This window comes from Pelophylax lessonae (genome assembly GCF_965119305.1).
Source record: "Pelophylax lessonae genome assembly, chromosome: 10".
In the NCBI taxonomy this organism is placed as follows: domain Eukaryota; kingdom Metazoa; phylum Chordata; class Amphibia; order Anura; family Ranidae; genus Pelophylax; species Pelophylax lessonae.
This window is the reverse complement of record NC_138777.1, coordinates 62,233,805-62,251,160: the sequence shown is the minus strand read 5'-3', so window position 1 is coordinate 62,251,160 and position 17,356 is coordinate 62,233,805. Positions and strand designations below refer to the sequence as shown.

The 17,356-nt window shown below is 44.1% G+C and overlaps 1 protein-coding gene across 1 annotated transcript in view; it reads right to left on the bottom strand.

Moving 5' to 3' along the window:
- Positions 1 to 5,207: 5,207 nt before the first annotated feature.
- KIF18A (kinesin family member 18A) overlaps positions 5,208 to 17,356 on the bottom strand; it is a 228,412-nt gene continuing 216,263 nt past the window's right edge. The window contains exon 17 of the mRNA XM_082270833.1: positions 5,208 to 5,455. Within this exon, the coding sequence (XP_082126959.1) occupies positions 5,316 to 5,455 (140 nt within the window). The 3' untranslated portion in view covers positions 5,208 to 5,315. The remainder of the gene's footprint in view (positions 5,456 to 17,356) is intronic.

The window sequence follows — 17,356 nt, the reverse complement described above, 5'->3', positions numbered from 1 at the left end:
CAAACACACAGCTGACAAACACCAGAGGGGATGGCTGCAGCCCAAAAGTCTCTAAGATCTTACAGCAGTCTGTGCTCACAAATGCCCAAGGAAAGTTGGTTGCCTTCTTACAACATCCATGTGACACCTCTCTCCTGTGATCCCAGTCTAGATCTTCAGCAGACCGCTCTCTGCAGCTTCAGCATCCAGGACCCTCAGCTAGCACAGCTGAGGCCTCATGAACAGCAAGCACATGGCAGCGCTCCCTAGAGGACAGCAAGCACTCCAGGCTTGGCTTCCCTGCACTGATGCTTCATGATGTGGGCAAGACCCTCATTATCCTTACATACAAGGCAGAACTGCTTCTCCTGCAAGGTACGTAATGAAAGAGAAGTCCAAACGATTGAGTGGCAAAAAAAAATTCTGCTTCTGTAGGCAGAATGTATGCCTACAGAAGCAAAGTATAACAGTGTTTCTGCTTATTCTTCTACCACTATACAAAAACAGTCATTCCTTGCAGTGTTGACTTACTTCTGTTTTCCTAAAAATCCTGCTTTAGGTCCCTTTCACACTGATCAGTTTTTCTTCCATGTTTGCCTTTCCAGATGCATCATAAGGAGCCCTTCACACCAGTCAGTTGAGTTTTTAAAAGTCCTGCATGCTGCATTTCTGGGGCACGTTCAGTGTGATAAAAAAAAAAAAAAAAAAAAAAAGGCACCAAAGAAGGTACCGCCTCAATGAAATATATTGAAAACGCACCCACAGTTGCATTTGTTAGAGTCACACGCGCATATGCATTTTTTACACGTTTGCAACAAAGCAGTGTTAACAACAGTGCAGATCCATCAGTACCTTTTGTGTACTGCGGTTTTAAATTAATGGCCACACACAGGGTTGTGTGTTATGGTAATGCAAGGTAAAATGCAGGTTTTACTGTGCATTACTGCAGCACAGATGCCTGAGACCAACACCTCCCCCCCCTTTCCCCCCAACAAAAAAAAATCAAACAAATTAAAAAGCAAACAATACTTTAATTAGAACTATAAAAAAATAATGTTTAAAACATATTTCAAGCTATAAACAGTCTATTTACAGGACACATCTTGGAACACACGGAAAAATATTAATAACACAGGAAACCAATATTTACAGCATAAAAATAAAATATCATTCATAATGATCATTCACAGAAACCATTAGTAAAAACCATGGCTTACAGGAACCTCTTTGAATTTTTTTTTTTTTTTTTTAAATTGGTGCTGGAATCTCCAGTTAGAACGCTAATGCTTTTTGCATTACCACAATGTGTGGGGAAATCCTGCCTGCCAATAAAAGCGTTTGCATGAGCAGTCTACGTCTTACCGAGCACGGTGCATTTTCACTGGATGGGAAACCACATGCATTTCACTAAAATAAATACTATGGAAAAGGTGACTGGAAAAGGGACTAAAACAGGCAGTATTTGAGGATCTTCATTTAGCTGTGGTAATAAGGACACTGGCATTACTGTATTCTTATTTCTGCAGCTTTGCTGTTTTAATGACATTAAATCTGGGGTTTGTTTCAACCAATGACTAGTTGGGTGTCTTCTTGACCACAGCAGTGAGATTTTCTCATCCACCCTGGGGTATTGCTGTGCTTTCTCCATAATATATCAATGGAAAATCTAAGCAGGTCACCCTTAACTGTCGTACAGGCCTGGAAACTCAAATCCTAAACTAAAATATGTGAGGGGGGGGGGGGGGGGACATAAAAGCTGCCATCACTAAAGCACTAAAGCAAACTTAGTTAAAAAGGAAAGGACTTTGCATTTTTTCCCTAGTATACACCATATGCACGGTGCACCCTCTCAGCTCTTTCCCTGCATTTCTAAGATGCAGAGAAGGGAGTCAAGACTATGTAGCTCCTGCATACATTGCATCATTAATAGCTGCCCAGGATAAGTAGTAAGGAAAACCTAGAGGAAGGCAGCTGGCAGCGGCGGTGGATGGAATGAAAAGCGACAACTTTAATAGGTCAGTACCGAGGTAGGGTGAGCAGCAAAGTTCTACCATAACGTGGTGGTATCCTGTGCTTATTAGGGATCGACCGACTATCGGCAAAGCCGTTTATCGTAGGGCCGATATTCACTTTTGCCGATATATCTGTATCGGCCCCGGAACTGGCCGATATTACCAATCTTCCAAATATTGCTCATGTAAGGGTAAAATTATGTCACATAGCATAATTTCGTTTGCAAATGTTATTGAATATTCCACTCACATATGTACAAAAGATATAAAGCAATTCCACATTAGCAGATCTGCTGGCAGATTGGTATCTCTCACCCACTTGCCGTAAGTGATACCCGGGTGATACCGTTCTGTTCGGCATCCACTCAATACTGCTCTGTCTCTCACCCGCTCCATCTCTCACCCACCTGATACCGATCAATCTCTCACCCACTTGCCGTGACACCCGGGTGATACAGCTCCATCCGGCATACGATCTTGGAGGTCATGGCGTGACTACGTGACTTCCGAGATCGTATGCCGGACGGAGCAGTATCATGCGGGTGTCACTTACGGGCAAGTGGGTGAGAGACAGAGCGGTATCGGGTGGGAGATGGAGCGCGTGAGAGATGGAGCGGGTGCCGGACGGAGCTGTATTACCCCGGTATCACGTACGGCAAGTGGATGAGAGATACCGATCTGCCAGCAGATCTGCTAATGTGGAATTGCTTATATCTTTTGTACATATGTGAGTGGCATATTCAATAACATTTGTAAACAGGATTATGCTATGTGACATTTTACCCTTACATGAGCACCACCACCAAATGGTTGGAGGAGGAGAAGACTAGTCTCAGACCCTGACATAGGATGTACAAAATATTGGCCCATATCGGCTGATACTGATACGTTGTGACCAGTATATCGGCCCTGAAAAAACCATATCGGTCTATCCCTAGTGCTTATCTGATTATTGGCAAGAGAAGTTCCTCCTTAATAGGAATGTATGTGTGGTATTTCCTATTTTTTATGTAGTCATGTAAAAGTTATTATCTTTAAACAATCTCATCAATAAAATGAATGGTTTAAAATCCTGGTTATCTCAGCAGTTGTTAAATGAGATACAGTAACTGCACTGAACGCTCTCTCTATAGACAATATTTAAATATATAATAAATTAAAATGTGTGCTTACTAAAATACATAATACTTTCCAATTAAATGTGAAGCTTTGAGCCTCCTGATCTTTGTATCAGTTTCCTAGAACAAGCAGGTTGGATATTCAGGTTTTTCAGACTTGCACAGATGAATGCTTGTTACAGGTCAGTTACAGGTCAGTGGTAGCAAACCTGAGATTATAGCTCAAGAGGCCGTTCCTTTAAAATAAGGCAGCGCATACATTAGTTTTTTTTTTTTTTGCTCAACTAGCGGGTTTGATGAAAAAAAAAAATGACCCGATTCCCCCATTTACACACTGTATGTGAATGGGGGAATCCTTGCAGCTGAACTATTGTATTCTGACAGTGGGGAAGACTTCCCCACTGTCAGAATACACTGATCAGTGCTGCTGTCTAAAGCCGATGGCACTGATCGATCAGAAGAAAAATCGAACAGGGTGGTTGTACAGAAGTCAATCAGTAAATCAACTTCTGTACAACTAGCCTGTCCATAAATGCATCAAAATGTGTCCAGTCCATACTGAATGAGCCAAATTAAATCCATGCATGGCTGGCTTAAGGCAGCTTACCAATCTAAAAGGGATCCCCTGTGCGCTGTTAAACCTAAAGAAATCTAGCAAAAATGGAAACATCAGGATAGAAATATTAGACCCAACTTGTAAACTTTAGGGCAGTCATACGGTTTCTGGGTTAACCAATCAGTCAATGACTGAAAACAAGCATGCGGACAGTGAAGTCTAAAACGTAAACTACAGTTGCATACTTGTTTCAAGTCAGAAACTTAGCAGGTAGTGAAATCAGGCTGTGGACTGCAATCTCAAAGCCTGTTCCTGTGAAAACAAGCAAGCACTGGCAGCTTCTGTACTCTGTTCTCTCAGACTCACTTTAGGATATATTGAGCTGAAGATGCCTCAGAATCTCATTTCTCTGTCCAGACTCCTGAAGACTATTAAAAAGAACCAGTGCTTTTTCAAAACAGCTTCACTTTAACACAGGAGCGTCTATTTCCCTTACACTCAATACTACACCCCCACTGTTCAGCTGCTGGGACCAAAAGGGAAGCCTTGTGTAAAACTACAATTTGCTGGATGAATAGCTTACACAGGCCTCCTATGCGACAGGGCTGATTTACTCAGTGCTGTCCATGACCAAGCCTTCCTTCAGGTCCTGAAGCTGGACAGAGTAGTGGGGGAGCAATTAAAAAGTAAGCATATGTTAATGGTACTTGACGCAAACCTGCTGGTTTGCCCCTCAGTTAATTCCTGTGAGATCCCCAGATATTGTTCTGTACTTGCAGCACTTTTTAAGAGATAAAACATGAGGATAAGTGGAGTTTGCAGAGATGTACTGAATATAGTTAATTATTTTTTAATTTGCCCAGACATATGCTTCAACTTGATCCAGTCGACGAAGCGACACTGCATAAACTTAAATTGCATCTAATTTCTTAAAAAGCTGCTTGTTTACCATCCTCTGCAAGTATTTGTTTGGCTTTATCATATATATATATATATATATATATATATATATCTCCAAACCTTACATCCTTGCCCTCGACCCTCTTAAGCATCCTCGCTGTGGTTGCACCTGTCAGGTCATACGTGACATGTCCTGAAGTGACATAGGAGCCAGTGGGAGAAGCCACAGTGAGCAACGGGGAGCAAGTTATTGGCACACTAGGAAGAATGTGAATACTTCAACACACTTCTTCGACACCTACACAAATCTATAAAAGTATTTTTGTATTGAGAAATAAGAATGAGGAGTTCTAGTAGTGGCTTCTCTCACCACAAGCTTTGACAAAATACCACAACTTTTCCTCTGGGCACATAACTACAGAATCAGTAAGACTACAACGTACCGACTTCAGGAATTTATAATTCCACATCAGTGGAACAACAATCCTTTCACAAAGAAAAAAAAATACAAAGATTCCATATAAATATTTACAAGCATTCCTTACAAGCACACGTTCAACACATAACCTTGTCAATGTTCTCTATACATACAACAGCGCCGGACGGTACAAAGGACATAAAAAAATATTACTGAGGTTTGTTTATACTGTACAAGACATGCTATGTAGTAAATTTAAAAAAATATTTTAGTAAGACACTGGTAAGGTTGCATTAAAGTTCAAGAGTCTAATTTAGTCCAGATCGGTATCACTACTTCTTTCCAGCTTGTGAAAATGGACGAGATGAACCAAGAAAAGAGAAAGGTTTCTTTGTAGCTCCAGCTGCCAAGCTTCCATCTGAAATGCTCCTGGTTAGACGTCTCTGTGCACCACTGTCCTTATTTTTCGATACTGTAAAGGGGAGGGAAAAAAATATTTTTAGCGATGTTTGAATTGATAAATCCCAAGAGGAGGCGACATTACATTTCGCACATGGGTTTAAATTCTAACTTGTGGACACTCCAACAAATGTTTATTAACCTATAAAAGCAGATCTATAAGCCCAACTGCAACATTTTTTTTCTTATTCTATACAGTATCTCACAAAAGTGAGTACAACCCTCACATTTTTGCAAATATTTTATTATATCTTTTCATGTGACAACACTGAAGAAATGACACTTTGCTACAATGCAAAGTAGTGAGAGTACAGCTTGTATAACAGTGTAAAATTTGCTGTCCCCTCAAAATAACTCAAGACGCAGCCATTATTGTCTAAACCGCTGTCAACAAAAGGTGAGTACACCCCTAAGTGAACATCTCCAAATTGGGCTCAATTAGCCATTTTCCCTCCCCGGTGTCATGGGACTCGTTAATGTTACAAGGTATCGGGTGTGAATGGAGAGCAGGTGTGTTAAATTTGGTGTTATCGCTCCCACTCTTTCATACTGGTCACTGGAAGTTCAACATGACACCTCATGGCAAATAACTCACTGCGGATCTAAAAAAAAAGAATTGTTTTCCAACTTAAAGATGACCTAAGCTGTAAGAAGAGTGACAAGACCCTGCAGCACAGTGGCCAAGACCATACAGCGGTTTAACAGGACAGGTTCCACTCAGAACAGGCCTCGCCATGATCGACCAAAGAAGTTGAGTGCACGTGCTCAGCATCATATCCAGAGGTTGTCTTTGGGAAATAGACGTATGAGTGCTCCCAGCATTGCGAGAGAGGTTGAAGGGGTGGGGGGTCAGCCTTTCAGTGTTCAGACCATAAGCCGCACACTGCATCAAATTGGTCTGCATGGGTGTCGTCCCAGAACATGCCGTGGTGTTGTCCGATTGAATCCTTACTGAACACCCCCATAGACAATCCGTCCACTGGGACAGGCAAAGCCTGATTGCCCAAATTTCCAGGATGTTGATAGTCTGCCACCGAGACCAGAACCCCTGGGCGGATTGTGCCCAACACACCTCCCCACACAGACAGGCTGGCGTCCGTGGAAACCACCGTCCAGTACAGGGAAAGTAAGTACCCCTAAAGGTTAAAGGCTATAATGGTTGTAAATTTAAGAATTGATCTGATTGAGACGGTTCAAGTGCCGGCGCTCCTGGTTAATTCCTGAGGAGATCGTTTCTAAGCCTGTGATAGGCTGATGTTACAGGCGCTTGTTGACCAGATTTCTGGTGAGTGTTTCTGATTTGGGGGAGCACATTGGTGAGGTGGAGGGTCCGGTGTATTCACCAACATACTCACGACCTTGGATTGTCAGGAGAGAATATTCTGGGCACACTGCATGATCATATGAGCACATGGACTTTATCCCAGTGGACTGCATTTATATATATTTTTTATGCTCTTAGCGCTGCTAGTGTGTTGTAGTATATCTTGTTTGTGATATTATTATATATGCACCTTTATTGTAAGTACTTTCCCTGCCGAAGCGACGGGGAACGAAGCTACCATATTAGGGATCCCAGCATACCCCGTCTCAACAGGATCAGATTGTCCAGGGACTGTGGATTCTTATCCCATTTGGAGATAGAATCTTTTTTTGCAGAGGTCTGGTATGGAACTGAGCAAATGGAAGCGCCTCGAAAGTGGAAACCATAAGGCCCAGCACCTGCATGCAAGTCCTGAGAAATGACCGGTGATTGGATAACAGGAGCCAAATTAAATGCTGCAATTTCAACCGTTTTGTTTCTGGAAGAAACACCCGGGCCGAGGCTGAATCCAGAGTCAGTCCCAGGTATTCCAGATTGTTGGACGGGGTCAGGAGCCAGATGATGCACTTGAACCCTTGAATAAAGGTGCGGATCAAGGAATTTGACCCCAAGGGGCGCTGAAACAGAATGGCCAGCGCAGACAACTGGCCCTTAATCGTGGTCAGCGCAAGACGCTGATCCACCCCCGTTTGCAGGAAAGCCAACACCCTCGCCACCGAAAAGGAGCGGGGATGGAACTCCTGCAACTCACGCCAGGCGAAATGCGCCTTCCAGGTACGATAATAAATCTTACCAGAGGAGGCCTTCCTAGCCTTGAGCAAGGTAGAAATGACTGCCGACGAGAGACCTCTGTCTCTCAAGACCTGGCTTTCAACAGCCACGCCGTCAAAGCCAGCGACTGTAAAGCAGGATGGAAGATCGGCTTTGAGACAGAAGATTGTCTCGTAGCGGAAGCCGCCAGGGAGGCTCGACGACCATTTGCATGATGTCCGCGTACCAAGACCGACACGGCCAGTCTGGGGCCACCAGAATCACCAACCTCCGTTCCGAGGCCAACCTGCGGAGGAACCTGGACAACAATTGAAATCGGGGGAAATGTATAAATCAGTCGATAACGATGCCAAGGTACCACCAACGTGTCCGAGGCGTCCGCCAGAGGGTCGCGCGTTCGAGCCACGAACCTTTCCACCTTATTGTTGAGACGAGACGTGAATAGATCCACATCCGGGGATCCCCACCGCGCACACAGCATCTGAAACACCTCCGGGTGTAGGGACCATTCCCCCTGGTCCAGGGTCTGGCGACTCAGATAGTCCGCCTGCCAGTTCTCCACACCCGGAATGTGGACCGCCGAAATCCCTGGAAACTGCGTCTCGGCCCAGGACAGAATCTCGGCCACTTCCTTGGCCGCCTGGGCACTCCTGGTGCCCCCTTAATGATTGATGTAAGCCACCGCCGTTACGTTGTCCTTCTGTACACGCACTGGGCAGCCCTGAAGCTGAGCCGACCAACGGAGCCTGATTGCCCGCAGCTCCAAGACGTTTATCGGCAGGGAGGACTCCCCCCTCCGACCAAGTGCCCTGGGGACACAACTTGCCCAGAACGCCACCCCAGCCCGACAGGCTGGCGTTCGTGGTGACCACAGTCCACAGCAATGGCAGAAAGGACTTGTCTCTCGTCAGAGCCGGAGACTGGAGCCACCACAAGAGATCCCATCTCACTTGGGGGCGCAAAGAAATCCTCCTTTCCAAAGACTGAGGATGTCTGTCCCACCTGACCAGAATCTCCGCTTAAAGAGATCTCATGTGAAACTGTGCAAATGGGATCGCCTCGATAGCCAAAACCATCAGGCCCAGGGACCGCATGCAGGTCCAAAGCGATGAGAGCTCGTTGTCCCTGAGGGACCTGACCTCGCCCTGCAGGTTCCGGAGCTTGTCCTCCGGAAGAAAGACCTTCGCCTGGGCGGAGTCCAGAATCATCACCAGGTAGGGGAGACGAACCGAAGGGGACAAAGTCGACTTCTGAAAATGGATGGTCCACCCAAAATCCTGGAATGTCTGGACCGTGACCAACAGATCGCGCAACAGGGTGGCACTGGAACTCGACCTTAGTAGGAGATCGTCCAGATAACCGAGGATTGCAATCCCCTGTACCCTTAACAAGGCTAGACCAGGAGCCAACACCTTCGTGAACACCCTTGGAGCCGAAGCGAGGCCGAACGGCACTGCCACAAACTGATAATGTTCCTCCGCGATTGCGAAGCGGAGGTACCTCTGATGACCCTCGTAGATATGGATGTGTGGATACGCATCCTTGAGATCGATGGAAGCCATGAAGTCCCCTGGACTCAGGGATGCCACCACCAACCGGAGGGACTCCATCCGGAACTTCTGAACCCACACAAAGCGGTTCAGGAACTTCATGTCCAGAATCGGACGCACCTTGCCCTCCTTTTTGTTTGTGAACAGATTGAAGTAAAAACACCGAAACCTGTCCCGCCGTGGAACTGGAACGACCACTCCTTGGGGGAGGAGATCCTGAACTGCCCGTTGGAGATTTCGGAAACGATCGGGAGTTAAATGAAGATTTGAGGGAAAGAACCTGTCTGCGGGGCGAGACCGAAATTCGATCTTGTACCCTGAGCGAATGAGTTCTTGAACCCACCTGTCCTGAACCTTGAACAGCCAGGGCTTGGGAAAACAACGCAGACGTCCCCCCCACCCCTGAGACGGGTGAGGGCGTCCCTTCAGGACAAGGTTGACTGAGTCGCTGTGCCAGCGTGGCCGCCTTTGGACTTATCCGCCCAAGGCTTCTTCTGGCCACTAGAGGCCTTGAAGGACTTCCCCTTTTCCTGTGCCCTGAAGGCACGAAAGGACCCCTGGTTATGTTTAAAAGAGGGACCCCCCTTGGCGTGGGACGATTTTCCCCTAGCCGCCTGGGGCAAAAGAGGGCTTTTGCCCCCAGTGAGCCCGTTTATCAGTTCATCCAGAGAGTCCCCAAAAAGACGACTCCCCGCATAAGGGATGTCAGACACTGTCTTTTTCGAAGACTGGTTGGCCGACCAGCTTTTTAACCAAGTAATGCGGCGGATTGCAACAGCGACCGCCGATAGCCGTGCGACTAAGGGGGCCTCATCCAAGGCCAGGTCACACAGGTACAGCATGGCCTGAGCCATTTGATCCACCATCTCCAGCGCAGCAGAGGACGCGAATTCAGCAATTAGAAGGCGCCTAAACGTCTTGGCCCACTCAGCCACAGCCTGAGAGACCATTACCGAAGCGAACACGGGCTTCAGCAAGGAACCCGCTACCAGATATGTGTGGTGGGAAAGTGTCTCCACCCGCCTATCCGCTGGGTCCTTAAAAACCAGGGAATCCTCCATGGGCATTAAAGTGGACTTATTTAACCTGGAAACAGTGTGGTCCACCTTAGGAGCCACAGTCCAGCGAGAATCCACCGTCTCCGCAAAGGGATAACGGTACTTAAATCACTTGGGCACCACAAACATATGCTTGATACGATATAAATAATCCACAAATTGCAATATATAAAATAATAAAGTGCACTAGTGACAAAATCTGAAGTATCCAAAATCATTCAATGATGATGACAATAAATAAGTCAATAAATATGCAGAGGTGCAAATAAATTCCCGGAAGTGGACGGATTTGTTGTGATAACTGCTGTTATTCAAATGCTACTTTATGCTACACTTTTGCGAGTAGTTTTTATCCATTTTTATTTAATAAATGCTCTACGGGCTTCACTAGGTTTGGCTCCTTCCCTTTCTTTTGAGTACCTGATCGAGGGGGGACTTTAAATAGAGGCTGGAGGTTTGTTGGAGGCTCTGCTGACCCATCCATCACTACTGGCTATTTGTTGGAAAACCACTGCATACTTGAGGCTCAGATTTATCTTAAGTCTGGTGAGTGGATCCCCAAAAGGGTCTCTTTGAAAGCACTTTGGCACCTGTGTGGAGCACTTCAAGCACCTTATTTAATTTGAAGTGGACTATACAGTGCCTTGCAAAAGTATTTGGCCCCCTTGAACTTTTCAACTTTTTGCAACATTTCAGGCTTCAAACAAAGATAAAACTGTAATTTTTTTGTGAAGAATCAACAAGTGGGACACAATCCTGAATTGAAACGAAATTTATTGGATATTTCAAACTCGAACAAAAAAAAAAAAACTGAAAAATTGGGCGTGCAAAAATTATTCAGCCCCCTTAAAGCGGTTGTAAACCCAAAATCGCAAACAAAAAAAAAAACCTGCAAGACAAAGGCATAATGAGCTAGTATGCATCGCTTACCTGTAGGTAAAATATATAGGCTTTATAGGCTTACCTGTAGGTAAAAGTGTAAAAAAGCGGGAAACTACCGCTTTAAATTAATACTTTGTAGCGCCACCTTTTGCTGCGATTACAGCTGTAAGTCGCTTGGGGTATGTCTCTATCAGTTTTGCACATCAGGAGACTGAAATTTTTGCCCATTTCTCCTTGCAAAACAGCTCGAGCTCAGTGAGGTTGGATGGAGAGCGTTTGTGAACAGCAGTTTTCAGTTCTTTCCACAGATTCTCGATTGGATTCAGGTCTGGACTTTGACTTGGCCATTCTAACACCTGGATATGTTTATTTGTGAACCATTCCATTGTAGATTTTGCTTTATGTTTTGGATCATTGTCTTGTTGGAAGACAAATCTCCGTCCCAGTCTCAGGTCTTTTGCAGACTCCATCAGGTTCTTTCAGAATGGTCCTGTATTTGGCTCCATCCACCTTCCCATCAATTTTAACCATCTTCCCTGTCCCTGCTGAAGAAAAGCAGGCCCAAACCATGATGCTGCCACTACCATGTTTGACAGTGGGGATGGTGTGTTAAGGGTGATGAGCTGTGTTGCTTTTACGCCAAACATAACGTTTTGAATTGTTGCCAAAAAGTTTGATTTTGGTTTCATCTGACCAGAGCACCTTCTTCCACATTTGGTGTGTCTTCCAGGTGGCTTGTGGCAAACTTTAAACAACACTTTTTATGGATATCTTTAAGAAATGGTTTTCTTCTTGCCACTCTTCCATAAAGGCTAGATTTGTGCAGTATACGACTGATTGTTGTCCTTTGGACAGAGTCTCCCACCTCAGCTGTAGATCTCTGCAGTTCATCCAGATTGATCATGGGCCTCTTGGCTGCATCTCTGATCAGTCTTCTCCTTGTATGAGCTGAAAGTTTAGAGGTACGGCCAGGTCTTCGTAGATTTGCAGTGGTCTGATACTCCTTCCATTTCAATATTATCGCTTGCACAGTGCTCCTTGGGGTGTTAAAAGCTTGGGAAATTTTTTTGTAACCAAATCTGGCTTTAAACTTCTCCACAACAGTATCTCGGACCTGCCTGGTGTGTTCCTTGTTCTTCATGATGCTCTCTGCGCTTTAAACGGACCTCTGAGACTATCACAGTGCAGGTGCATTTATACGGAGACTTGATTACACACAGGTGGATTCTATTTATCATCATTAGTCATTTAGGTCAACATTGGATCATTCAGAGATCCTCACTGAACTTCTGGAGAGAGTTTGCTGCACTGAAAGTAAAGGGGCTGAATAATTTTGCATGCCCAATTTTTCAGTTTTTTATTTAATAATAAATTTCGTTCCACTTCACGATTGTGTCCCACTTGTTGATTCTTCACAAAAATTACAGTTTTATATCTTTATGTTTGAAGCCTGAAATGTGGCAAAAGGTCGAAAAGTTCAAGGGGGCTGAATACTTTCGCAAGGCACTGTATCTTTGGACTGCACATGATTTAGCACTTTGGCACTTATTGCACCAATTATGAATTTATTTGCACCTCTGCATATTTATTGACTTATTATTAGTATTTATTGTCATTATCATTGAATGATTTTGGATACTTCAGATTTTGTCACTAGTGCACTTTATTATTTTATATATTGCAATTTGTGGATTATTTAGATTTTATTACTTTATACACGCCTGGTAGCGCTGTTTTAGAATATATTACAACTTTCTGGGTTTTTACCTAGGTGAGCAGCAGTTGCAGGTGACACTATTTTATATTTTTAGCACAGGTTTTAATATATATATTTTTCATATGCTTGATACGGCGCCATTGGTCATTCACGGTTTTCATAAATCTCCTCGGGACAAGGAAAAACCGGACCCAATTTTTGGGCCTTGCGGGTCCCGAAGGAAACACGCTTACCCGACAAGGGGGGCTCATCATCCAAATTTAACGTTTCCTTAATGGAGCTGATAAGTGCGTCCACCGCAGCGCGGTCCCGCGCTGTCCCAGAGGACAAAGCCTCCTCCTCCACATCCTAATGAGAAGACAGGGACCCCTCAGGGAGGACGATGTCCGTGGCAACCAAATCTGGCTCTGAATCAGAAGACAGAGGGCATAGGTCGTTTTTTATAAACCCGGTCAGACATCAGCAAATCCACTTTTGACACTAAAGTCGCAATTGCAGCAGATAGAGAGGCTATTGAAGTGGATTCAGGAGTACCTGAACCACCCACCAGGTCTGTGGGGAATTTGCTATCCTGGGACTCCATAGTAGCAATAAACAAATAAATGACGCTGGCCCTTTAAATCGGCGATTCCCGCGGACCCTACTGCAAACCTGCACTGCAAATGGAGACCCTATCCCCCGCTACAGAAATCCGGAAAAAGGAGTGCTAGCAGGAATCCAGGCCAGAGAAAACAGTAAAAATCCCCCCACAGTGTGCTATACTTGCCCGCCCTGCTGAGGAGCTGAAGGGAAGAAGGAGGAAGTGACCTCACGCCCCTAGAGGCAAAGCCAGCCCTGAGCCACAATAAAATGGTTGCCGATAGAAGTCAATGGAGAGAAAGCCCACACCAAAGATAGCGCCCGATCTGCGCCAAAAGGATGACAGAAAATGGCTGCTGCCAACACTATGAGGCTGAACAGCCTGCCCTCACACCAAATGGAGGGCACGTGACACAGCGCCAAACGCAGCCTAAAAAGCACTAGTACTGGCCCCCACAGAGCACCCCAGGGAAGTAGGAGACCCCCCCGCACTCCCCAAACCGCGATAGCGCCCCCCGCAGTGATAGGGAAGGGACACACAGGAGCTGCACCTACAGCCATGAGGGGAATGGGGCAGACAAGGGGGGTGGCATTGTTTTTATGGATAAGGATGACTATGTCCTTGAAATTAACAATATTCTGGGAGATAAGGGGATACCTACAAAATCCTTAATTGTAATCCTACCATAAAATATAAAAAGGAATTACAACTCCTTGTGAATAGAGCATTTGAAGAGGGTATTCTCAATACCAAAGAAAAAAAAATTCTTATTCCTTTAGCCCCTCGTTTACCAGTGATTTATTTTCTCCCTAAAGTACATAAAAATCCCGTAAAACCACCGGGACGTCCTATAATCAGTGGAATTGATTCCCTATGTTCTCGTGTTGGAAAACATGTGGACGAGTTCCTCCAGCCGCTTGTGTCAAAAATGCCATCTTATTTAAAAGACACAACCCACGTCCTTAATATCATACAAGATGTGATGTGGAAAGAGGGTATTATCATGGCTACAGCAGACATAATGTCACTGTATACCATCATCCCTCACAAACAAGGATTGCAAGCGGCCAAATATTATCTAGATAGAAATAGCCATCTAGAAAGGGAACAGAAATCCTTTATTTTGGATATACTTAAATTTGCCATGACCCATAATGTCTTTTGGTTCAATGGTGTTTAGTATTTACAGTATTGTGGCGTGGCCATGGGAGCAAAATTTGCTCCAAGTTTAGCTATCTTGTTCATGGCCAGGTGGGAGGAGGAGGTCATCTATGGGGACCGACCGCCACAGCTTATTCTGTGGCGGAGGTATATAGATGATGACCTCCTCCTCTGGGATGGTGACCAGACATTTCTTGATTCCTTTATGTCTAAATTAAATGTGAATGACAGAGGAATTAAGTTGGATTGTACCAGTAGAACCACACAGATCAATTTTCTTGATCTAAATCTGATGGTGGATGATGATAGGCTTGTCACTTCAACCTTTCTCAAAAAAACTGACCACAACGGGTTTATTCCCATGGACAGCTGTCACCATAGCTTGTGGCTAAAAGCGGTCCCCAGAGGACAGTTTATGAGGTTGCGGCATAACTGCACCCATCTGGGTGATTTTCTGACACAAGCTTCAGAGCTAAGAACAAAATTCCTGGATAAGGGTTATACACACGACACCCTAGATAAAACCATCAGGGAAGTTGCTAGCTTGGACAGATCAACTCTATTGGCTCCCAGTAACCGAAAAGATTCAGGTAACAAGTCTTCCAAAAATTGTTTCGTTACATCTTTTTCCACGCAACACCATTTGATCAAAAAGATTATACGTAAACATTGGGCAGTGGTCAAAAACTACCGTATTTTAGGTCCAGCACTTCCAGAACAACCTAATGTCATCTTTATGGGAGCTCCCTCTTTGAGAAATCAAGTGGCTCGTAATGTGATAGAAAAACCCGTTAGACCCTTATTCTTTCCAGAATTTAAGGGCTTCTATCCGTGCAAAAAATATAACATCTGCACTGTTAATTCCTTTAAAGGTAGGAAAATAGAAAAGATTAAATCTAACAATACGGGTAGGGAATATTCCATCAATTCTTTCATTACTTGTTCAACACCGAATGTTGCCTACATGCTCCAATGCAGTTGCGGCAAACAGTATATTGGCCGTACTTTGCGCACCATGCAAATACATATGGGAGAGCATGTAGCCAACATTCGCAAGGGATTCCCAGATCATAGTGTTTCAAAACACTGACATGTGCCACCGGAGGAATCCCCAAAATATTTTTTTTGTAGCTTTCAATCGCTATATTCCCAATTGGCGAGGAGCTAATATAAAAAGAGAATTATCCCGTGCTGAAACACGGTGGATATACATTCTCAAAACGTATGTCCCCCATGGATTAAACGTGGAATGGGACATTAACTGTTTCATTAATAGTAGTTAAAAACATGTCCTTTTCACCTTCAATTTTATGTACTTTTTTCCTGGTAGTTGAGTTTAGGGGCTATACAGATGCTTTTCTAAATTTCAACGGTTTATCATACATTCAATCTGCATTTTTTGAGATATGTTGTATGTACAATTTTATTCATATTTGGGGGTGTCACAATATTCACCTTTTATATATATTAAATAAACATTAATTTTTTATTATTGGATTAAATTATAACAGGGGCAGATCATGACATGGAGTCACTACATCAATTTCACCACTAGATGGAGCACATTAAATTTTAGTATAATTTCATTTATTATCAAATATATTTTTCAGTTTTTCATTACATATTTGTTAAATATACGCATCTGGTAAACGGATTACGTTTGTTTATTTGATTTAGTCAGTTGTTGTTAAGCTCCAGTGGTGGTGTCTCCTTGTATGTTGTCACCTCGTTGCTGACGGTTTCGATTTATTAATCTCCACATTTGTTCATGTACCCTTTAATATAAGGGTATATCTTTATTTTAATCAATCCTTTGCGGACTGTGGCTTCTTACCCAAAGCGCGGTCTGCCCTTTAGTTAAATGGCGTTGTTGTGACACTTCCACCCTTTCATGCCGCGATAGGCTAAAGATATAGAGGCGTTTCCGCCTCTAGGGGATTTAATGGCGTGTTAGCAGCGTCCGGTAACCACGCCCCGGACGACGTCACGTATCACGAAACCGGTCGGGCGGTACCGGACGCTCAGCTATCACGACCCCTAGACGCCTCGCTTTTTCACTGCACGTGGGACGCCATGGATTTTAAAGAGTTTTACTGATGCGATTGTCATACTCACTAAATGTAAGTGCAACATAAATAAATCTTTGCTGTTTTACTATACTGGATTACGCTTTGGGCTCTCTCATTTCTTCCCCATATATCTGGTGTTTTGTTTGCTTGGACATACAAGGCTTGGTGGTGTTAGATTCTTTTGCCCTGGATTCCAGAGTAAGGAGCATATCGATATATCTTAGCGTGTGTGGCCTGTCCATTAATTTGGAGGCCGTGGCTTCTGGTAAGCAGCTCATTTGTATATCTGTCACGGGTGTATTCCTGCTGCAACACCTCTTTGGGATTCAAGCCTCCTCCCTTTCATTGTCCACTCTGGGATCTGTGCAATTTGTTTTTGGACTTTTATATGAACTTTTGTTTATTTTGCACGTTTTGATGATCACCAATTCCTGCACTGTATGGTTTTCCCTAGATCATGCTATCGTGCATTATTTATTATACATTTGTGTATCAATTTTTTATTGCACAATTTATGATCAAACTTATGCTCATAATTTCACATGTTAGCGCTGCACTATTTGTTTTTCCACGTTTTTTGATTTATATAGATCAAGTGTACCAGCTGCTTTTTTATCATCTTCATTTTTCACCATTTCACTTAGCGCAGGATTCTTCTTGTTTTTTATGAGGGGGATATTACAGAACCCATACCTGAACTGCCATCCCCAAACAGAGGGCCCACATACACACCCCAACAAACATGGTCCAGAGACAGAGGGGTAGTATTAGTACTCACCAGTCCAGCTAACCTGGGCACCGC